This window comes from Platalea leucorodia (genome assembly GCF_965183815.1).
Source record: "Platalea leucorodia genome assembly, chromosome: Z".
NCBI lineage: Eukaryota > Metazoa > Chordata > Aves > Pelecaniformes > Threskiornithidae > Platalea > Platalea leucorodia.
Window position 1 is genome coordinate 36,087,909 of NC_138858.1, and position 24,594 is coordinate 36,112,502.

At 38.5% G+C, this 24,594-nt stretch overlaps 1 protein-coding gene across 1 annotated transcript in view; it reads right to left on the reverse strand.

The window, feature by feature from the left end:
* The window catches only part of TTC39B (tetratricopeptide repeat domain 39B), a 76,728-nt gene that overhangs the window by 47,419 nt on the left and 4,715 nt on the right, over nt 1–24,594 (reverse strand). Inside the window, exon 2 of the mRNA XM_082336595.1 lies at nt 5,303–5,337. Within this exon, the coding sequence (XP_082192721.1) occupies nt 5,303–5,337 (35 nt within the window). The remainder of the gene's footprint in view (nt 1–5,302; nt 5,338–24,594) is intronic.

Here is a 24,594-nt window from a genome sequence, read left to right on the forward strand (position 1 = left end):
AGCTATGGACACAGGTAGAATTGCACATTTCAAAGTCAACAGAAGACACCAATATCAAAATTTGCACAATGCGGCCTGAAGACTTCTACTCAAATACAAAGACACAAAGCAATCTTACACCAGAGACAAAAGGTGTAGTTGCAATAAATATGGAAGAGTTAGGAATAACATAATTATTGTCCACTCAAAACCCCTCAAACTTAAACAATTTATAATCCAAGAACTGTTTGGGGTAGAGAAGGATTAATGAGATTAGGCTGCTGTCTCACTACTGCTGCTCCAAATCTTGAGACTGACAATATAAAGTAGCTACTGTGTCATATTTATGTAGCTATGAAAATATTATTTACTGGATACAAAAATCACCTTTACTGGACTTTCTTTTTTTCCCTTGACCTTGAGGACCAAAACATAAGAAAATAAAAATTTGATCATTTAAATTGTCACAGCTATTTCTTATCATCTTAAGACAACGTTGGGATTTGAATTCAAACTTATGGAGACAAGCACTGTTCTTAAAAGCTTTTGGCTCCCTGAATTCAAATTTGAGCTTAGGGCCATTTCCTCAGCTGTTCAATTTCATTCACTGACAAAACACACACATGTGCAGGTATAACTGAAATCTTAACTACACTTCTGAGATTACAAGGATAACCTGCTCTAACTTCCTTAAACACTTCTGGCCCTTAATCTATCACCCCAGTAATACCACACAGATCTGCTTTGGTAGGATCAAGGATTAACAGTATCCAGCTTTGGGTAGGAAAATGAAATGCAAAAGACGAATGACAATATAGGAATGAAATATGCCTCTTTCTGCTGAAATTGATAATGATAGAAAATCCTAAGAATTCCGTTATTCATCAAAAATCATCTGTCTGTTTTTCTACTGAATTCTAGCTTCTACCTTTTCATTATTTCATTTTTTAAATGTGTTTGAATGAGATCTCACTGTCTTTCCACTGATACCATAACTCAGGGTCTGGTGTCAGAAATTTCTATACCAATAGTGCGACGTGAAGACTTCCTCTGCATATGAACGGTTTGCAGCAGTCAGGCAGACTACTATGTTTCCTCCCAAAGACAACTACAAAGCGTCTTCTATAAACATTCCCAGGCAGCTACCATAATACCCTTACTCAAAATGTTGTTATTCATTTGCATAAGGGGTGGTAATCGAAAACACCGTCTTGCCTTTACCTCAAAGAAAAAGACTGCATGTCAATCGGTACCATGGAAAAGCATAATAATTTGATGGTTACTTATTCCTGTCACATACAGATGACATTTTAAGGAACAGTAAGTAACATGAAATGGGAGGAAGTCCAAATATAATTAAAATTATTCATACAAGTTCCTAACAAATTGAGAACTTCAGAGGACAAAATAGATACAGAAATCAAAATACCAGTGACAAGGTCAGTACATGCTAGGTGTAATACGGTGATGGTTAAAAATTGTTGAGAACTCAAACTCAAATCATCTTCTCGTAAAACCAAAGAAGAGATAATTCACAAAATTATACTCTGGCAACAGAAAACATGCATCTTTTCATTCCACAAAAATAACTTCTGAATAATTTGGGGGAAAATTAAGGTAGCAGAAATATATAGGGGAAAAAAAGTCACAGAAGTTGAGAATTAACTCAGAGTTCAGTAAGACTGAAATTAAAGTTCATAGTTTTTTCACAATAAGATTCAGGTACTGATAAAGCATTTTTAGCAAGAACTAAATAAAAGAACAAAACACACATAAATTTGTTCCATCCATGTATGTTTTTGAACCCATAGATGCTTGGCAGGTAACAGCATTAGGTTACCTTGTGAAACAGATTTGCCCAAAACTTAAAGTAAGCAGACACTCCAATGGAAACATGGGGAAATATTTGATAAAAAGTAGCTTACCACCACAAAATTTCTTGGCAGAGGCTTGAATTTCCAAAACTGAAAGAACCATTTGTCTCCAGTTACTCAGTTCCTTTTACAACAGAATGTGCCAATCTGAAACCAGTTTTGAGTTAACAAAACCAAGTAATGGCAAATTTACTTTCATTTTTATCCCACCTATCCTCTTTGTAAGGTTGAAGATGCTATGTCAAAAGTTACCACCAAGCCAGTACTTTGAAAACTTAGTAACTCTCTTTGGCAGAGAAAAGTCCTACTGCTTGCTTTAAGGAAAATGGCAGACTAACCTACTGTAGCAGCCTTTCTTTGGCTTTAGCACCAGTGTGTAAAGAACCTCATTTACAGGTGGAACGCCATTTAATGGTCCCTCCACACTTCTACAAATGAGTATTTTGGGCTCATTACAAAAAACTGTTTTGGAGTTGCTGTGTATACCTACAGTAGCCACCATGAGTATAAGATCACAAAAGAGTCTAGATAAAGAATCTAATCCATTTACACAATCGGAGCAAAGACTGATTTCCTCCTGGACCTGTCCTCAGATACGACAGCCAGCACTAGAGATTTAGGGAAGGATTTTACCCTATTAAGATAACTCATTGCCCTTTTAACATCTAACCTGCACAACCTGCTATCTACAGTTAAGCAATAATATTTAGGGAATAAAGCCAGTTCAAGCCAAGTTAGATTAGCAAAACCATTTGCTAGCATTTGCTGGAGCAATATACAGAGCAGTGATACTCTGTACATATTTTACATGAAGAATTAGAGTGGTGTATGAAATACTATGAAGACATGGTTCCTGCACGTTCTTTCCAAATTCTCTAAACCAATAAGTTGATCTAACAGAATTTGAACCAGCTCTGATCTCATAAGTGAACATCAACAGTCTCCATAGACCCAGCTCTCTATAAAAAAACCCTCTATTTTAGTTAAATTCAATTGGGTATAACCAAACTACAATAAGCCACTCAAACCAATGCCAGGCATATTATCACAGAGCTGTAACAATGCTACTTTCTTATCCAAAATAAAAGAGATTGGAACATTGATACATAGGAAAATTTTAAGATTAATGTTATCAATAGCAAAATCAAAGAAATAGAGACACCTTCCCAAAAGGTTGAACCTCTGGTAATTCATTGTTTCAATGTAGTAACACTTCCAAATTTTTACTACTGTATTATTAATAGAAAAAAAACTATCATTATTTCTAGACAGGGAAAGGTCAAGAATAATCAATATGGCACTAGATTTGGAAAAGCCTTCCCCTCAGGCAAACTACCAGAATCATTTAATAATAAGACTGAAGATGTCCACAAAAAGTCCCAAGGCTTTTTTCAGTTCCTTAGGCACTTTTTTTAAATAGCTGTGCCTTCTGAAGAATTTGAGAAAAGAGAGTCTAATCAAGTGAGGAATCCTGCCCAGATACAAAAGAATACACACATTTCCATATAATTTCCAGAACTGCAGAGTAGCTAATTATCTAAACAGAGCAAGTCATCAGCAGCAAGTATTCCAGCTGAGATCATCCCCCTCTTATTGCTCAAATACTCAAAAACTGAACCTCTATGAACCTCATTTTCAAAGGAAATAACGTACACAGTTATGCCAACTGTCCACTCATGTGTCCCCATACTCTTAATATTTTAACCTATCGGCCAGTTTCAATCAGCCAAATTTGACAGAGAAGCAGCGGACTCAAGAGACAATTAAAATAAATATCTAGATAGTGCAGAAATACCTGAAGGGTACCTACTGAGGGAAAGGTTATGGTATAATACTTAATTTTCTGTTTTGTTGGCCTGCTGAAAAATCAAGCTACCTGTTGACCATCCAGGAGTAAGGAGGACACAGGTGCAGCTGGGTGAAAGAGAGGTAAATAGGTCATGAGGACAAGTGCAGGGATGAGTAAGAGCTCAGGGAACGCAGTTACTCACACTGTGCTTTCTCCTAGGCTTGTGCAGGACCACCCGAACAAGAACTGTGGGTGGTCCTATGTTACTGAAACAGGCTGAACTAAAGGCCATGAAACCTGAACAAATGGAAAGTCAGTTTTAGAATATACATATACCAGAATCAGTCAACAACGTAACAGCACAGTAGTGTTTTTGGCCAGTGGACAAGTACAGCAACCAGTGACCACTGTTCAACTAGATACATTAAGCAAGAACACTATTTCTGTCCCAGTAATATTCTCTCCATCATCCTGCATTTACTCTTCTCCATCATGGCTATTACAGATAGCAGCAACACTAGCCAGAATAAACTAACACCAGTCTAACTTCTACACTGCTATAAAAAGTGTCCCTATATGACAGCTATGAGCACAGAAGAGAGAATCAAGAAGAACAAATCAAAGCTCTGCATGCCAATAATAAACATCCATGCCCCACTCAGATATCAATAAAAACAAAACAACCTTCTCAAAAGGAATGAGTGCTGGACAAATATTCTCATAAAGTAAATATTACAGAGTCACTTTCTTCCCTCTCCCGAGGGAAGCAAGGGCCAGAGAAAGTTATCTGATCATACAGCAACTGCTAGGGAGTCAAAGGAACAAAAAGTAATCATCAACATGAAAAGTTCTCAACACAAATATATCAGATTCTTATCTCCTTCCTTCTGAGTCTCAGGAAGCGGTATGTGTAATTTTCCAACTACAGTTTTACATAGAGAGCAGACCTTACTACTCTAGGTAGGATGCAAATAACAGGTCTGGCAAATCTGTAAAGCATAATTTGCCACGGCCATGGAAATTTTGGCAATTAAATTCAGTCCAAAGATACTGCTCCTAGGTCTAGAAGTGTTTTAGCAATCTGAGGATATCACTAGAAGTCTCCTTTTCCTGTGCTTCATGGCACAAAAATGCAATAAAATCCTACAAAAAAACAGAGAGCACTTATGAACAGCATTATCTGTTTCCATCACAGTTTAAGGTGTTGCTTCAGCATGAAATCTATTGCCAGAGAAGTGACTATATCTCACTTCATTAGGGAAAAACAACCGTGCAGCAGTACATTATGAGGTATAGCAATTTCCATTTGAAAATCTTGGATGGTCTTGCATAATGTGTGATCCAAAGTTCTTCCACTAAAGCTATCATTTTTTCACCATGCAGAAATGTCTAGAGCCATCAGTATGTAACTGCAAGTTACTAAATTTGCTATTTTTAATTCTTTACAAGTTCCACATTTGTTGACAAATACTTCATCACATATATCAACCTAATTACACTTCCATTTCCCAGCTCTTGGGGACCTTAACTATTGTGGAAAATGTGACTGTAGTCAGTGTATATAAAATGATGCTTCCCTGGAATGGTGTGCATGCAGTATTTCATTGCTGTATACATAGTTTTAATAAAGACATACACATTTTTAAATAATTCTACTTACACAGGGATGTTTTCAAAGGCATCTTCAAAATTTTCCTGCAAAAGAAAAAAAAAAAAAACAAAAAAACTGTTTCAATCAAACGTGCATGTGTTTTGGAACTCCTCCTGTAACACGGCGGAACTACAGTGCTTGCATCAAACCTTCCAAAGAAAGTTTTCAAACCAAAACCAACACTAATAAAAGAAACAACTTAAGTGCCTTGCTAAAACACCAACTGCAGCTTACTTCAAAGCTGTCCCACTCAATTAAGACAATGCACACACTTGGAACACTGTTAGACTCACTGGCAGTGAGGTGGAGGATTAGTGGTTTAGTGGTATTTACCTTAAGCATGATAACATGAGATTGAAGCTAACATTCAGCAATACTTCAGAAGACAGACCCATGCTTCATGAATTTCGCACTTCTCAGCACACTCACCAGAAAACGTAGTTGATAAGTAATCAAGCATCGTAATGATGCATTAGATACTGTTTGTCACAGGACAAATTCAGCAATACACTATGTGACTGTGATCCACCCTCCAGAGACAATGTTACTTTACTTGTATTTTTAACTGAGGAAAAACTTCCGTTCAGAAGAAAAAAAAACAACTGCTGCAAAGGACAGGACTTTTATCATCCTTCATATATGGAATATGCTACTACATCAGTTTGGAACTACAGCAATTACATATTCTTTATTGCCTGCAGCTGCCACTGCCAAGGAGTAACATGAATGTATTTAAAGAAATGTTATTAACAGACTGCCCAAATGCTCCCTTCCAAGCTAAATTTACCAGCCGACAATACCACAGTAGGCAGAACAAGACCTGCAGTGAAGAATATGGTAATCAGCCTAGAAGAAGCCAATGAAATGAAGCCTGATCTGAGGAGAGCTGAACTTAGTTTCGGAAAGCTGAACAGAAACCAACAGGAATAAATATCCTGAACAGAAACCCTGTTACATGTCTCACCCCAGACACTGACAGAAATCATCAGTCTTCTGACAAAGTGCTTCTCTGAAGACGGTTTGCCTCCTTGAGCCACTTCTAGAGGCAAGAGTAAAAATTCAGCAAAATAAATAAATAAACAAAACAAAAAAAATTGACAGCTTTTTGAGCACACCTCCATTTTTTCCCATGAGAATAAGCTTGACAAGCAAAGTCAAGGTACTTTTAACTGTCAGGTACTTACAAAGAACAGTAACAATCAGAAATCTACACGAAGATGTAAAAATACCTATGACATGAACCTCTTGCCTGCTCTTTCAAACCCGAAAGCAGCAGCTATGTACAAGAAGAAAGGAAGAGTAATTTGCACTCTGTCTAGGTAAGGGCCTCCTCTGCCTGGCTCCTACTGAATTTTGTTCCCTGCTACTCACACTGGTCAAATGCATGTCTAAACATTTAGAAGATGAAGTACAACCTTGGTATTTTTTTTCCCCCACATACCAAAGCATAGGGAATAATCATGGCCTCTTCAAGAGATTCCTCAAGGGAGATAAAAACATTGCTGAAGGTGACTCCTTCTATACTAAAAAAAAAAAAAAAGCCTCATTTTCCTCAAGTTTTCCGTGCCTGCCCATTCCCACTGCATGCAAAGCCGGTATTGGAAGGCATTCAGTTTGACATCTTGTTCTCATTTTAACTGTCTCACACAAGTTTCTATTTGGCTCCACAGACTCTCACAGATTCCCTGTATACAGAATAAAGATGAAGGCACTAAAAGAGAAGCATAGCCATTTCCTACTCCATTCCATGCCTCCTACAGCTAAAAAATTACACCATCCTAGAGTGTAAGGGAGAAGACCGCAACTGAAGTACCCAGACCAGCTCCTCCCAGATCAAGTGCTGGGATTCATCATGTTCCTATCAAGATGTAAAAAGTTTCAGAAGTACTCAGAATGCATTCACTTTTCTCCAGTAGTCTGTTAAAATTTACTTGTAAATTCAGCCTGTTCAAGAAGAGAAAAATATTGAGTGAAGTGTTACATAAAACACAGAGCATCTTGAAGACTTCAAGCTCTATGTAATATACAGACATGTATAGGGATGCATATAACATATGTCATTTAAAAAAAATCAAGTGATTGATGAAGTTTACCCATTCCTCAGAGTACAAAAGCAGCCCAAAACCACGGACATTCTTGCCCATTTGCTTAAAACCTAGTAAAGTTCCCATCTTCAACTGCTCATCCCAACACTGCAACTTCCAGATGACACTGTGACAGGGTCCACGCCGCGCCCGCGCCCCCCCCCACCCCCCCATGCAGGGTGAGCAATTACATCTTCTGGGTACCCACAAGCGGGAGAGACCCTGGAACCAAGTGCGTGTGTGTGTACACGCACGCGCGCGCACTTCGGATCGTCGTTCTTGTGTCTATGGATGTGTAGTAACAATACCCCGACTGACCTCAAACCTGTTATGTGTTAAATGTTATCAGAGTGTTGATTGATTTTGGTTTACCCCTGTTTCTCATTGGTTTCTGTTGTGTGGTTTTGGTTGTTTTGTGAAATAAAGTTGTTTGAGCTTGTCCTTCCTTTGGGTTAGTTTTAGTGTACCTCCGTGACAGATACAGCCGAAACGCCATAACCAATTTCCAGAGGTGCTCGTTCATTTCAGTCTCCAGCAAAGCAGATTACTTAATTCAAGCTGAATAGTTTTATTTGGCACCAATGACAGCCTGCACGCAAGCTCCTTCAAGCCTAAAGTCTTGTGTAACTAAATCAGCCATATTTGTGACCTCTGCACTTTAGCAGTGTTCACATAGGAATACAATTTCATTTAGTTACATGGCTGGAAAGACATGACAGAGACTGCGGTTAATACAGTCCTTGCTTCATTTCCTTCACCTGACCCAGGTCCATCCTGCAGCAAGTCCCAAGGCTCCTGCTCCAGCATGTCCTTGTTAAAACAGCCACACACATTGAGCAGAAATCTTCAGGAAATACAAACTGCAGTTAAATCCACAAAAAGGGCAATACAGCTTTTTTTCCAGACATTCTACTCAGAAAAATATATTAACATTTAAGTTGGTACCAAGAGAAACAGTTTAACAACCATGTCTCTCAGTACATAATGCTGGCTTATGCTGCAATCCACAGCTTTTTATTGCAGCTTTTCCAGAGAACGCGTCAATCAAAGAATTTAAAACACATGAATGTAAGTAAAACTGCCACTAGATGGCATGACAAAAACTGATTCAGACTTTTCCATAAATTTGGAAAAAAAAAAAAATCAGCATAAGATTTGACAAAACAAAACTGTCTCAAAATGCTTTTTCTTGAATCACATAATCTTCATTTTTTTCTGGTTGATTATTGTACTATTTCACATTTTTGATGCATTATTTTCAAGATGTGAGCACGTTTGAAAAGAATTAAGTTTACACAACTTAGAGATACTCATGTTTTGCAAAGCCAAGAAAGTCAGTCAGACATAAATGGACACAATGTATTAATGCAGAAAAACTGACCAGAGTTCCTGTACTCTTTAGCAACGAGAGCAGAAACCATCTGCCACAGACCACAATTCACCTATAAAGCCTCATGAAAAACAACGTGCAAGTGAGACCCTTAAACTACTACAGGACGTTTACCACTGACTGTAGTTTTGTTCAAATACACTGGTGGAAACAACTGCTTGCCTTGATTATTACAGAAGTCCTAGCATCAAAAGTGAACTCTCCGTTCTTCCACATTCATCGTAAATCATTTAACTTTAAGCAACTTTTAGACTATATCCTGTAACTCTTCGTAAATTATTGTCTTAAGTTTGCTAATTGTTTTGTCAAGCTAATGCTTGAATTTGAAATGCTCTTTTCAAAGTGAAGTAGACCAACTTGGTCAATCTAAACTATTCCTTTAAAATCCAGATTTATGACAAGATATGATTACCAAGTAAAGTATTAACCAAATACATCCTCCCCGCTGATAACAACATAAGTTCAGAAAACTAAGTCCAGTAGTATCTAGGAACACTAGCCATGATTTGGAGTCCATACTAGACTGGGCAAGGGGGAAAAAAAAGTCACCTTATCTCATACACATCAACATAAGGCTGCAATTTGTTTCAACAGATGAGACCACGTAAGATAATGGTGAAATAACACTAGACAGAACTAAATACTGTTGCTATACCACATTTATCTGCCTAGTCACAGCTTTATTTTGTAGGTACTAAATAGACCACAGTTTTAAGGAAAGATCTGAAGAACCACATACTTAACAGTAATTCCCCTCCCCGGAAAGCCCATGTATTAAGATATTGCAAAGCATGTGAATCTATGAAGACAGTTATGTATTTAGCAAGCACATACACTTTGAGATGCTTCTAGTCACGATGCTTTTGTCCAAATTTCTATTCAAGTATGGGTACGTCTAATTATTTTTGTCCTCTTTTGTTTTCTGCAATTCATCCCCATACCATCCTTGCCCTGAAAAAAAAAAATCAACGCTAGGTAGAAACGATGCACAGTAAACCCAGCCTCTGTGAACAGCCATGCTGCCCTGCATACTTTTGCTTGCACATGCCTGTGGGAAGCACAGCCGCCAGTTTGGAAGTCAGTGGCTGGATTCCACGTAAAGAGAAAGAGGCTTCACTGAGAGGTCTAAAATTTCACAACCCAACAGGAAGGATAACACACCTTGCACTGAATTCATATGAAAATTATCATTCTGTATAGGGATTCATCTCATAGGACTTTACAGAGTTTAAACAAAACTTAGTTGACAAGATCAGAAACAGCTTTCCAAAATCAGGGGAGATGCACCCTGTTCCCTCTGACTAAAACTGTCCAGATGCAGCTGTAAAGGGCAATAGCATATCTGTTGCATGTGGGGGTATGGACTGAATCTCTTTTTCCTTGTTAATACTGAATACAGTAAAGAAGCATAACTATGGGAAGAGAATGGGGAAGGTGTAAGAAGAAACTGAGCTACAACACTTATACTATTGACTGAGACTATGGAAGAGAGGCCTTCCGTATGATCTTCATTTCTACAGCAGAACGAGTTCCAGTCAGTTTCTGCAAGTCAGCAGTCACCGCACAGTTTTATTACCCAATGGGACAGAATATTAAAAAAATGTTTTGAACAAAATCTAAGTACGTACACCTTTTTCCCCCTTTTCTGTTATGCAACCTTGTAAACACTTATTTCTCCTTAGCTTTAGCCAAGACTACATTAAAAATGATTCAAAGAAACTGGTAGCTAAAAATTTTAAACTCTAGGCCCACAGGAGTGACAACTTAAAATCACTGGGCATTCAAAACTTACCAGACATTATATCAATATGCAAGCTCCTAAGAATATTACTCAAGGATACAAAAGGACAATATACAATCTCTCCCCTTAGTTGACTTGACTGAACTGAGAACTGCCAACAGAGGCTGGAAAAATCTCCTGAGTAAACAGCAACGAAGTTAGCAAAACTCCCAGATGTGCAGCTGCATGGGGGCATGGCCAACTCCAAGTCCACTGTCAGTTCTCAAGCATTTCACATTTGCTTTAAAAAATATTGAGATTTTCTTAGTCTTTCAAGTACAGTCCGAAACTTTAGCCAAAGAATTGCTAGAACAGCCCAGCGCTACCATCACAGCAAGCAACAAGTAACTGAAACACCTTGGTTACCGTAAACTGGTTAACATGATACCAATCTCAGGAAAAAAACAAAACAAAACACAAAAATTATATTTAATTAATAAAGAACTAGAGCAGAATTGACACAGTTTGAAAAAAAATGGTGATCTGAGAATATTAAAAACCTGTCTTGGTTGAAGGAACAGTAAAGACAAACACTTCAGACTTGACAAGCGCTTTTTTTACATGCTGTGCTGATCTAGTTTTTAAGAGGTATCCAATAAAACACACATTATGTTAAGAATTAGCTGAGTAAACAAGAGGAAAAGCAGTTGTCAGTGGAAGACTGTAACTAAATTGTTTCTAGCAGAATTTCTCCAAGGCTTCTTTCTGTTCCATAAAATTTTTAATGAATACTCTCGAAACTAACATAATGCTAATGAAACGTTCAGCCATAAAGAATTAATGGAATACAAATCAGAACAAAAAAACCCACACGCCCTTTAAGTGACTGGGATCATTGACTGATTCAGTCTCAAATGAGAAGATGCACATGTAAAAATCAAAGAAATCATACACACAGGTTAAGGTTGTATTATGGAAAGCAACAATCCTAAGAAAGACTGAAAGGTCATTTTGACAAGAAATTCAATATGAATTCCTGTTGTTACTGTGATCCTTAAATTAATCTGCAAACAGTAGAAAACAGAAAGTTTTAGTGTCCGACACCAAGAGGATGAAAACTGTAAAATTTTGTACTTTCCTAGAGTTCAGCATTCTTGAATGCTGATAAATATGTAAGGTAACAGAAAAGATCCCATGAAAATAGTTCCAGAGGTAGAACCCATGACATTTTAAGAGCTACTTAAAAAGTTCAATCTTTTTGATTCACCAAATGCAGAACAGAAGTACTTACTATCTCTGGCTCATATAAACAAACTCACAAACAAAACTGGTATCAGGCAAAACCTCTTTGGTTTCTTGTAACCATTAGTTTTCATCATGCCTTTTTTTCTGCTGCGTCAAAATCACATTTTTCAGGAAGAGTGCTAACTACTGGAGCACACCAGTGAGAATAACCATGGACACTGTCTTTCACGTCTCCAAATTAACAGTCTGAAAAGCACACAACATTACTGTTCAGCTAAGCACAAATTACTAGGTGTGACACCAGCCAAGTTTCATGAAACTGACGGCTTTTGTTACAAAAGGAGGAATTATCTGTAGTTCTCACATGACTCTATGGAGAATTTGTTCAAATCAACTCATAGGCTATGATTTGAGCCAAAGATGCTTTTATGCTATCAAATATACTGTCAGAATCCCTTTCACAGAATCAAAACAATAATGCGTGTATAAATTCTTTTTTTAAGTAGTTTCTGAATACTGCTCTTTCCCAGCAAAAGTATGCTCGTTCTCCCTACAACATAAAATATGTTTTTCACAGATTACATAGATTTGATCTTGTTGCTTTAACCAACACCTACCCACCCCAAACCACTCCACTGAAGCATCAAATATCAGAAATCACTACTTCACAAAAAAGAATGAGGGAGATGAACAACAGTGCAAGCTCACTGCTCTAAAGTTGTGAAAGTTCAGCTTGTAATACTGCTCAGTTACAAATAAATACATTGAGCTAAGGGAATCGGTTTTGTTTGTTGGTTTGTTTTTTTTTTTATTCATCCGCAGTAAGAGAAGTAGGGTAACACATCTATGCACATCTACAAACTTCAGGTAGAACCTGCATGAACTAAAAGAAGAAAAGTAATTCTGAGAACTTGACCTATGAAACATAATTTGTTATGGACCCCTTTCCTGCATACTAACAATCGGATGATTGTGTCACATAAGGACAGAATTCAACTGTTGCTTAAATGGGCAGTGGCATGAGAAAACATTACCTAGGACTGCGTATTTTTCCATCTAAGAGAGAAAGTAATTCCCAGCATTACAGCAGGACCAAGAAACTAATGTGTCAGTTATCTTGAGCCAATTCATAAAGTATTGATGTAAAGAATTACTACTTTGATGAGCCAAATGACATTCAGATTTCATTTCAAAAAATATAGATGCTTTTTACTTCCTAATACTTATTCAGAACTGAGAGTACTTTGCCCTATAAAGAGCTTAAAAATCACAACTTTTTAGCTACCACTTCATTTGACTTGATGTAGTCATTTCTTTATAGAAAAGAACAGTCCACTTTACAAATTGGCAGAAAAGTAACCTGGGAATTAAACTAAATCTTAATGCTTATTGTCAAAAAAACCCAAACATATGAGAGAAAAGGTGTTTCAATGTTGTCTTGGCAGAGAAACAACCTGGGGGAGTAGAAGGAGGAGAAGACATCTCCAACCCTCCTCCTCTGTCACCTACACACGCTTTATTTGCCACTGTGACACCGGATCCTGGTATTAATGATTCATATCCTAGGAAAAGAAACGCATGAAAAATACTCGGTTCAAAGGGGAAGGAGACAATGGATCTGTTGCAAGAGAGGAAAATTATTTCCCCTTCCCAGAGACAAAAATTGCCTGTTTTAAACGACCTCTCCCTCATGACTCAGAAGTGGAAATAAGCAGATTCAGTTACACACTCAGCAAGTGAAGGATCACAATATACTTCACGTTAATTGACATGCAAATGGCTGCTGTCAACAGTTATTCATACTCAGATTCATATCCAACATTTTGCACATAAAAGCAAGAGTACAGTTTCAGTTAAAGTTGGCTGAATACCAAGCTGGCTTCCCTTACTGTTTACACTGGCACCTTCCCGCTATTTGACCTGCAATTGTTTTTGCACAAAAAGCACTTCTAAGAGGCAGAGGAACAGGGTAGCAGCATAGAACTTCATTGCTGCAATAAAGCTTTTCTCTTCATTTTTAAATTAGTTGATGATCTTTCCTATCTGTCTCACACACACCCCCCCCCGGACACCCCCCACGTCCAAAGGATTGTCATGTACGTTTATATTTGTTTGTGAGTGGCACGAGAAAAAAAACAACAACAACAACAACAACAAAAAACCCACACAACAAAACAAACAAACCACACACTCAATTGGGAGTTCCCAGTCCAGTACAAATGCACCAAAGTACACTCCTCACTGAAAGTCACCACGGAGATTGTGTATGTCACTACTCTTGATCAATTTCATTGGACAAAACTGATTGCCAAGCAATTCCAAACCAAAAGGCAAATACAAACAGATGCTGGACACATCTTCCTTTTCATACTATAGGAAGAGCGATTTGAGAAGAATGTAAAGGCAACTAAGGAGACTGAGAAGGTAGAGACAACACACAACCATTCTTCTCAAAACAGACACTACACAAGGGAAGACACTGTAAGCTTATCCTCTTTAGCCATAAGAAAGATTATTCAATCAAATGAATTCTTCTTGCAGCAGACATGCCTCTGAGTGTTGCAAGAACTTTGTGTCAAGCTTACTAAAGTTTTTACAAAAACTTCAGTGTCATCACTCAATCATTTCACAGAAATCACATAAAACCCCATTAAAATCAAAAGGAACTTCAGTATGCTATTTATTATGTCTATAAAGTTGCTAAGACCCTTGTTACATCTTTCTAGACCTGACTGTTCTGACACAGAACCATAACCAATAAGTACTAGGTACATCTCTGTTTTCTAGGACACTGGACACAGCATGGATGAGATACCGCTGTTGAAAGACAAAGCTGGTAAAGACTTTCCTATTTCCAGTCATCTGGATTAGCAATAAACACTTGGCAAACTTCTATCAGCTTCCAAATAGGCTATTCAGTTAATTTTTTTCATTCAGTAGAAGAGGTAAAGACACAACAAGAGGCTTCAGAGACACAAGCAGAGAGTACTTTCAGACACTAACTGAAAGCAAGGCATTAGGTAGAGCATCAGAAAAAGAAGTGTTCACTCTCTTTAACTTGCTTGTATGCAGCGAAGGCATGAGCAACTTGAAAGTCACTAGCCTCCCCACAACTCAAAAAGTTTGGTCTTACCAATTCTGGCAAACTTAATAATTCACAGCTAGTGACATTTCACCCATTCTAGTTCAGAACTGGCCGTCTCTCAAGTTTAACTTTCCATGACTGGCTAACCTTCACAGAAACTTCAGCTCAGCCTAGACAAAGGATCACTAGACAGTTTGCAGCTAACAAGACTGTATCACTTCAAGAGATACGATCCTAGTGCATAAGGAGGTAAGATGCCTGCTTACACTCACAAGTCAACACAACCTACCAAATAAAATAAAAATTACCGTGAAGAGGAAAGAAAATCACGGTTGGAAGATCCATTCGACAAACACCAGACAACACATCTGTGCTCTTCTTGGAGCTGGAGAATCCTGATTTTTCCCCCCCTCTTCAGGGTAGATCTGTTCAGCAGTCTCATCTAACCTTCTCACCTTCATTCCCATATTTCAGTGTTTCTGATGTGGATGATGAGGCAAAACCTGACATCTAGGCTGCCTTATGCATTATGTTACAGTGGGACACTCAAAATACAAAAAAAAAAAAATATATATATATTAAAAAAAAACAAAACCAAAAAAAACACCACATAGTAGAACTGGAAGTGACAACAGCCAATGTAGCAAGGTTTCTAATCCACTATTGAAAGATTTTCAGTTTGCTGACTGAAAATTATTCTCCATCAGCTGGAAAAACAGCAAGAAGTGAATGAGAAAGAAAACAAGTCCCTTAAATCACTTGTTCCATACAAACAGCCTTGGATGGGAAAAAACAGTATACGGTTAACTTCACCTGCTTCCTGCTTCCACATTAGATATGTTGCCATCATGACCATTGATCGAACCATCTGACAAAGCAATTATTTTATGGCAAGTAAAAATATTTTCCATTGCTGTTTCTTTCATTATTTGAATCCTACAGCTTTTATATTCACCCTAAGCTTCTTCATTAGTAAGTATTTGCTACTAAACCAACTTTTCAAAAATCTGAAATCCTTAGATGTCAAGAACAGGTGTATTCAGAACCAAAGACAACGCAATTATCCGTCCCCCAATCAAATACATACTTTTCAGTGGGAGTGCCGTTAGCTGCAACTGAACTGAGCTGTTGACCCAGCTGATCAACATTAAAGACAGCAAAAAACTATAACCAACTAGTACTCAAGAACAGGGGGCTAAAGAACTGGGAGGTAAAACAAAAAGCATTGAGAAGGTAGTAATCACAAATATCTAATGCTGAAACGGATTATAAATCAAAGGTTTCAAAGGTTTTAAGCCACCCGTCAAAATTTGGTAGGAGAGAGTAGCAAGAATAGCTCTACTCTTCAAGCAATGTGGAAATGTGCGTATTTCTTGATAGGCAAGGCTTAACCTTGTAATAAACAAGTGTGGCAAGTCAAAAAGACCCTACAAACTGTGTCAAAAAAAAAAAAAAAAAAAAATCTTTTCTCTGGTTTTGTAAAAGCCATGAATCAACTTAAGAGTTATCCTGAATTGAAGACAATCTTTCCAAAATACCTGGCTGTCACAACAAAGAATCAGTCATGTATTTTTTCTGAATTCCAGTGCTCAAAAGAGAAACAAATGCTATCACTTTCACTAGATAAAAGGGTATCAGCTATCCTTTGATGACGTGATGCTTGATGCCACGGCTGTAGGCCTTGAAACACTTCTAGTATTTTTTTCAGGACAACTGGTGTCTTATCTACCATGAAGAATTTCATCGATTATATAAGGAGGCTTTCTCAAGATCTCACATAAATGCAACTTCAGTTATCATACTACCACAGACTTCCTCATCTCATTCACACCACAATGCGCTTTATGGGTTCTTTAAAAAAAAAAAGCACACGCACAGATTAGTCCAACCAGGAAAATAAGAACTGCTCAAGTCACAGCTATACTGCAATCCACTGTAAAAAAGGACTGCGTGATCAGCACGAGGGAGTGCTGTTGCTAGAGCATTCACGTACTTTGGAGACAGGTTCTATTATTGTTGCTTGGTATTTGGTACAACTGGAAGCAGTTTAAAGAACAGGACTCAAATAACTTCTTTTTAAATAATAATAATAATAATAAACTTGCAGTTTTATTTTGATGTTATGACACACCAATAGCACATCTGAACAGAATGTGAGGTCTCTGAAGTATAACATGAGGTGTGCTGGTACCATGAAGCGAAACAGTCACCTATGAAAGTGCAAGCAGCAGTATCAGTGCTTTCCATCAGTTTGTCATTAGATAAAATTTTAGAAGTGTATTAGAATTATTAATAATATGTTCTCATCATTACAACAGTTGGCATCCAGTTCTGTCAGTCCTGCGCATAAGAAGTTTGTCACTGTTTGGTAGTGTTTTTTTTTTTAAAAAACTATGCTAAAAAAAGTATTTACAGTTGAGATTTAAATGCATTTACTAAATTTCCAAGCCCTTCTCCAGCAAAGGTCTCGTTAGCATACAACAGTTTCCAAGCTTTGATGAGGTCTCCAATTCCACAATGTTAAGCATGTGTAGCTTTCAGCAGAAGGCAGCGAAATCTCAGTTCCAGTTTCTCTGTCCTCACCCCACAACATACCTGACTTTCTGTCATGCAATGTACCATGTTGAAGACCAAAAAAAAATTCACGTAATTTTGTGAATACATAAGTAGCCAAGACAAAGAGCACATCATTGCGTTGTCCTGAACTTTACTAGGCAATTTCAAATAATGATGCTTGACACTTACTGCTTCCATAGATTTCTAAATCTACCAAGAAAAATCTTAATTATTTAACAGGTTCACTGTGCACTTACTATAGACTTATCCAGACAAAAGCATCACCTCTTACGAATTACAGTTCCCCTAGAGGGATATTTTGACAGTGTTCCAGAATGTTTACCAATTATGATGTAACCAACAATCCTAAATCTCATTATACAGGCACCACCTTGGAACTGCTGATATCAATACTTTTCGGAGATGACCCCAAGCTGGGGAACAAAACATGTTTACCTCATATTAAAGATGATTCAGTGCCAGCTTTGCCTGTAACTAATAAAAAAAAAGAAAAATATGAAAGGGACGTTAATATGAGCATCTTGGGTATTAGCCTCCCACCCTCTCCCTCAGGTTAAATATCCTCTTGACTACACAGCTGGTTACTCATTTGTAGAACGCAACAGCAGTTGCTGCATATTTAGCACCACAAAGTTCTATCTTGTAGTGAAAAACAAGTTAAGTGATTTTTCTTAACTGATTCATTTTCTTTAAAAGAAGGTGTAGCTGCAATAACAGTGATTCCAACAACCCTATTTACAGTAATGTTGTTCTCATTATGGAACTTGAAAGTCTCTATGGGTATCTTCTGATCCACCAGCAGTACTAACTGCAATAACAAAACAGCAGAGCTTTAGAAGCCAACATTATCTACAGTTAGAAGTGTCTGTAATACGGGATTAAAGCGATGACTTTTGTCCAGAGCACAGCTTGTTCCTCCAGTGCAAGACAGACACCGGCAACCTTCCATCTCTCCTAGAAACAATCAGATTTTTTTCATTAATAGAAAAGCACCCTCTTAAGGACACAGCAACTTAACTTCATTACCAGTATAAAATTAACTAATTATTAGCTGATTTATACATGTGTTCTAGAGAGTCTGTTGTCTTTGCACCAGAAAGAAAGAGACACACAAAAACCTAACACAGAAATATAATGTCACATTCAGACCAGTGTCACCTTAAATTACACTAAGCAGAATCAGATCTTGACTTAACCAGGCAGTAAGCTAAAGTGTCAGTTCTTCCTAGGCTACTTACAGGCAAGCACAAACAGAACACATTCTCATCTGAATTTATGAGGATAACCCTTACCAAAAAAAAAAAAAAATCATAAGTAACATGCACCTTTAAATTTCATTAACAAAGTAAGAATTAACCTATTAATGTCCCCCTTAAGTTTTGTTAATGTGTCAGGTGTCAATGACTTTCCTTCCTCAGTCAAGACTCCCCGTACTTTAATTCTTCATCCAGTCTATCCCCAGGCAGAGCGTGGTATTTCCTCAGGCATTGCAGGACAGCTGCAGGATCCAAAAGGCAGACACCAAACAGACTACACCGGTGCACTGAAAGCAGCATAAATTTCCCCATATAAAAGTCATAACATTTACTTACGCGTTGAAGCTTGTCAGAAAGGTGCAGTCCCCACACACACACACACCCCCCACACACACCCCCATATGGCTTACTGATGTCATGAGGAGTTTATAGCCTTTGAAAGTTCTAGCTGCAGTGTAGTAACAAGGACAGAGTAAATATACAGTTGTTACCAGACCCATCACTACTTCTGCTCAAAGGGTCACTTTACCACAAACACAAAGTTACGCTATGTCAATGCCTCTAGGCAAGTGCTTATGCACACGCGTTCGCTCCTCCTCCTGAGAGGGTCATAGACCTCTTTTGGCGCTTTGCATTGCGTACTCAGAGGCAATCGGAGCACTGGTTCCTTTACACCAAGCCCAGACTGCAGCAAGTGTCCTGTGAACTGGCCATCACGACTGACGCTGTGCAAAAGGAAATCCCACGTGACTGCGTGGCCCCATCTAAAGCACCAAACTTCTGCACACCACTTCCTCCTGTCAGCACCCAAGGACACAAAAGCAGAAAAGCCAAACCCGTTACACAAGGCATAGAAGTACTTCTTTTAACTATGGAAGGAGAAGTATCAGCCAGACGATTATTCCAGACTGCCAGGGAACTATTTACGTCACAACTGATCTCTGCCCATTGCTGGTATCCATATCCATTTTCGCCGTAGCCCACAGTCATTATATACTAGGAAGTTTTCATTAATTTGTGAAGGCTGTTGCAAAATCTTTTGAAATCTCACATGTGACTTCTTATTTACGTCTTCAGACCACGCAAAAAAACATTTACCAAAGGGCAGGATTTCAAAGTAAGAAAGATACAATTTAGGCCAATTTCTGCAACTACTGAAACATAAATTCAGTAGTTGCCAGAACTCACCTACATAATCTAAAGAGACCAACTGCTGCTGTAAGGTATGATCCACACAGATACAAAACACAAAACTCATATGAAGTTTACCTTCCCAGCATAAAACTGCATGCTCTATTGCCCCTATAGCATACACCAAAGCTAAAACAAACACAAAAGACCAAGCACAAAACTTTGTGTTTCACTTCAGTCGAGGACAACAGGAGCGTGCTTTAGAGACAACTGAGAAAGCAAGCCCTGCATCCTGGGTTGCCAGCAAAAGATGTAACTTCGGCTTCCCCACCTTGCACTCCACCTGTCCTTGTAACAGCATAAGACTTCCACAAACACCAAGAAACACACACCAGGAAAGTTATGTGGCTTTAAAAAAAAAAAAAAAAAAAAAAAAAAACCTACAACCCAAACCAACACAAAATGTTAACAACACTGGAAAACTCAGCCCTTTCAGGGATGTCAGGTGAGTTCCCTTCTCTGCTCCACTGGAGGGACACACACAAACACTGACAGGAATGCAAGGCAACTGTACAAATCCCATTGGCCAAGGGGGCCTGCTTTTTGTAGAGAAACTAGCTAAGCTGGACCATAAACTACATCCCATGGTTGCAACTCTTAAACCATTCACGGAAAGCACACAAGCGCCTTCCTACTACCCAATCTCTAGTCCTTGTCCCCATGGTCTTTTTTTACTACTCCCTCAGTTATGCCAGTGCAGTTACTTTTGATGCCACACCTATACGCTGGACAACTTAGTTGATTCAGCATGAAACCCCAAAAGCAAGGCACCACGGACACGGAGCTGTACAGTCTCTCCAGTAACCACTTGCCTACTTTCCCTTAGAGACACGAACATCCTCCTCTTCACTCAGGCACATGGCTACTTACAGCTGCAAGCTCGCTTTTTGACTACTCCAATGTACAAACTCACAACAAGCGCTAATTCAGAAAGCGGTTAGAAGGAGCCCTCCATGGTGGAACTCCGAACTGCAGAAGAAGCGAATAAATACAGAGCATGACTTCCAGGAGGATTCTCCTACCTGGGACCTGATCTGTGACACTGGCATGACTCCGTACATCCGTTTCCAGCTCACAAAAAAGTACAAACTTGAGACAACTTGCATTTGCTTTGCACTCCCACTCCGAACGTATCACTTAACTCACATGGAAAAAAAAAAATCCCACCATTCAAATAAGAGAAATAGACTTCCAAACAGCCCACCATAATATTTTTTTTTTTTTTTTTACTTAGACCTTAACACTCCTTTGGCATTCACTTACTGAGAAATACGTTCACTCTGAAACCTCACTACACAACTTGTGCCATCCGTTCTACTCAGCATGACTTGAATTTACATAGTTCACATTTAGCAGAAGTCGCAGCACTTTGGCAAAGTGTCAGACTAACCATTTCATCTTCTAGAAGTGACTGGCCATGAGCTACCCTGTATTTTCCACTGATAGAGGGAGCTATAGCCATATATAGTTCTTTAATCCAAATTACATTAAAAGACACGGACACTGAGCTGCTGCTGAATCTCTCTTTCCCAAGGCTTTAAAGAGACTTTGCTTAAGCTCAGTAGAACGCAGCTTAACAGAGCCAGCTACTTCAGTGGTGTCAAGTAGCAGTACACAGGCAGATATGTTTAACTGGATTTTCCAGAGTTGCACATGTTTTTCAGGCGAAGATTCTCCATCTGGACAAGGCACAGATTTAGATCTTCTTTAATACTACGTTCAGGCCACTGAGTCTTACCTTAAAGTTCTTCCTCCAGTCCAAGTCACACACTTAAATTTACCTAAACTGCTTTGTCTCCAAAGTTTAGCTCCTATGCTTTTCACACTTACCTTGACAAAGAACATAATAATTAACATGATTAATATATGATTAAGATGTAAGGATATAATAATATAATAATCAGATAAAAATGGCTCAAACACCCCCTGCCCCGTTCTCCCTCAACACAGTTAACAGGATTACTTTTCAAAATATTTTTCTTGCTGGGAAGGCCCTAACAAGCTGTACTTCATAAATTATTCAGTTATGCTACACTTTATTAAAAAAGAAGTCAAGAAGCACTTAAGCTTCACATCACATACTATGACTCTTTTCAAAGTCATTATTTGTAACTGTTTTCATGACAAATTATTGCCTACCCAAATTAAAGTGGGGAAGTTTTGTAAAGAATGTGGAATACTTCAGTTTTTGACACGTTTGTTCAGCACGTTCTAGCCAGGTGAGCTACAAGAACCCTGAAGATCTGCGTAGCTCTCCTCATCTAAAAAGCCTCTTTACCAAAGCCACAGCTGGTAATTCTACATTTCCACAGTATTTTCAGCAGCAAGATCAGGTTTTGCCACAGGACCTTAGAGCAGCCATTTAACAGTGAATTACTATTCATACTTCTTTTAAAAAAATGAAAATGTTAAATGACAAAAATAATTTGCTCCAGCCCTGGAATCTTACTAAGTTTGCAGAAAGAAAAAAAAAAAAAAAAAAACACATTACATGGAACGCAAGTTTAGCCAGCTGCCCTATGTATTGGGAATCAATGGTCCTAAGGGAGAGAACCCAGATACAACATCTTCTTCCTAGTACATTATTTCTTGGTGAAAATAAAAGCCAGTGTGACATATTCTACCTTTATACTCACGCTTCCCTCAACTAAAGCTAATAGGAATATTTCTTCTTTCTTCTGGACACCTACCACTAGTTACAGCCAAGTATTACTACTCACTTACTAAACATGACGCTTCTTAGAACAGCCAGTACTGTCAATAGCCGCCAGACACAGAAATTACTGTTTTCAGAAACATGTTTTCTCCAAACCTCCCCTCTGTTTTGATCACAGACTGCCCTTGTACATCCTCCAATAAGAGCATTTCTGGAGAGCAAGAGTGAGCATGATGCTAGCTCCTGGGGATAAGAAGAAATCAAAGTAGTGCTGCAGGCCCAAACACTGGCTTGCAAAGTTTATTTACTACTCTGTTGCACAGTGAATGCATAAGAGAAAAGGAATAAAACCATGATACACTCACCGCAGCATAACATAAAATATCACTGCTACTAAGGTCTGAGGTATTAGATTATCTTGCCTTACTATTTGGTAACAGTATTGCTTCCTTACTCCAGAATGAGGTGACAGGCAAGTCTTCACTTGCTTGATAAGAAAATCTTGCTTTTAGCACCTAGTGTTTGGGCGTAAGTCCAGAGGTTTGTGATATTTACTTACTATTGACTCAGCTGAAATGTTTTTTGAACCTGAGAGGGCTTAGAAAAGCAGGAGAAGAAATTTTTAGCACTCACACACAAATTCTCACATTTCTGACCATCTAAGCAGACACCTGACCACCTATGGCACAAGGGCCTTGATATGTCCAAGCTCTAAGCAGAACACACATCAACTGCAGCCCAGATCCACCTTTGAAAGCCAATTCACAGGTCTTTGGTTGCATGATTTTGCTCTCTTTTCGAAATGCGAGCAGTGATGCACCATTTCCGCTCCCTCAAGTATAATATTGTTTCTATTAATCCAGAAGAAACAGCACGTGTGAAAATCACTGCCCATCAGATGGATGCGGTCTGTCAGGCTGTATTCCTGACAGCCTCTTGCCAGCAACTATGATCTTATCTCCACCTTCTGTGCTGGTACCACACAGGAAGAGAAAGCCCTATTACTTATTTGAAATTTTCCTTGCTACTGCAAGTCCTTTTGGTTAGGTAAGCTATAGGAGACTTACTTAACAAGACAGGAGGCATAAGACCATACATGCTTATCACCTGCTCATACATGGAGTCATCCCAGTCCACGCTGCTATGCAACACATAGTCTGCCAAGAAGCAATTAAGTTCCTTTCCTCTTTCAACACGCAACCTCTTTGCAAAGAGAGGGGCCCAGTAAGAACCTTTACCCAAGGAAAGTCATTGACCTCTATCAGTTCCAACAAGCCCATCAGGTCTAGAGGTTTTCCCAAGTGTACTGCCACCAAAATGTCAACAAAGGAAGAACATACGTTTGCAGAACCAAATGTGCTTCCATAAAGCCGTAATTCTCACACGGATTTACTGGAACTTACAAGAAGCAATCTATCCCCCTTTAAGTTTATCTATGAAGTAGAACTGCCTTTGCATACGGTGGATGGCAAGCTTTTAGCTAGGATTACCAAGACAGCTGTACCCGTAAGGACAGTAACTCCCACTGCTCAAAGTAAAGGTTTCATTAAAAGATATTAGATGCCGCTTTCCACAACAGAATAGCAGCAGTTCAACATACAAAGAAAAATCAAAACCTTAAGAAAAAAGCTGACTCCTCCTTTTTGTTTTACTTTTTTTCCATCTATGTACAAAAATAAATATCATCACCCCACCCTCCACCCAAAAAAAAACACAGAAAAGAGAAGTGAAGGCAAATTATAACACACAAACAAATTCACTTCATAGATACTTAGCTCTCCCAGAAGTTTATCTGTCAGCTCTACCTCCTTAAGAGGTACCTGGTGTGTTCCACAGTAACCCTACCTTTTCCCACATCCCCTGTATCGTTTATCCCTCACTCTGAGGAGGAACAGCACACTGATTAACCAAAGTGAACATTAAATAAGAAAGTTTAATTGCAACACGTTACATACACTTCCTTCTCCCCTCCAGGAAATGAATAAAGTCTTAAGCCACACTTTTTTTTAATCTACCCAGCTTTCAAATTTGGTCACAGTCAACCAAGGGGCTCAAACAGATGAATAAAACAAGCTCTAGGAAGGCAAGTAAGAAATG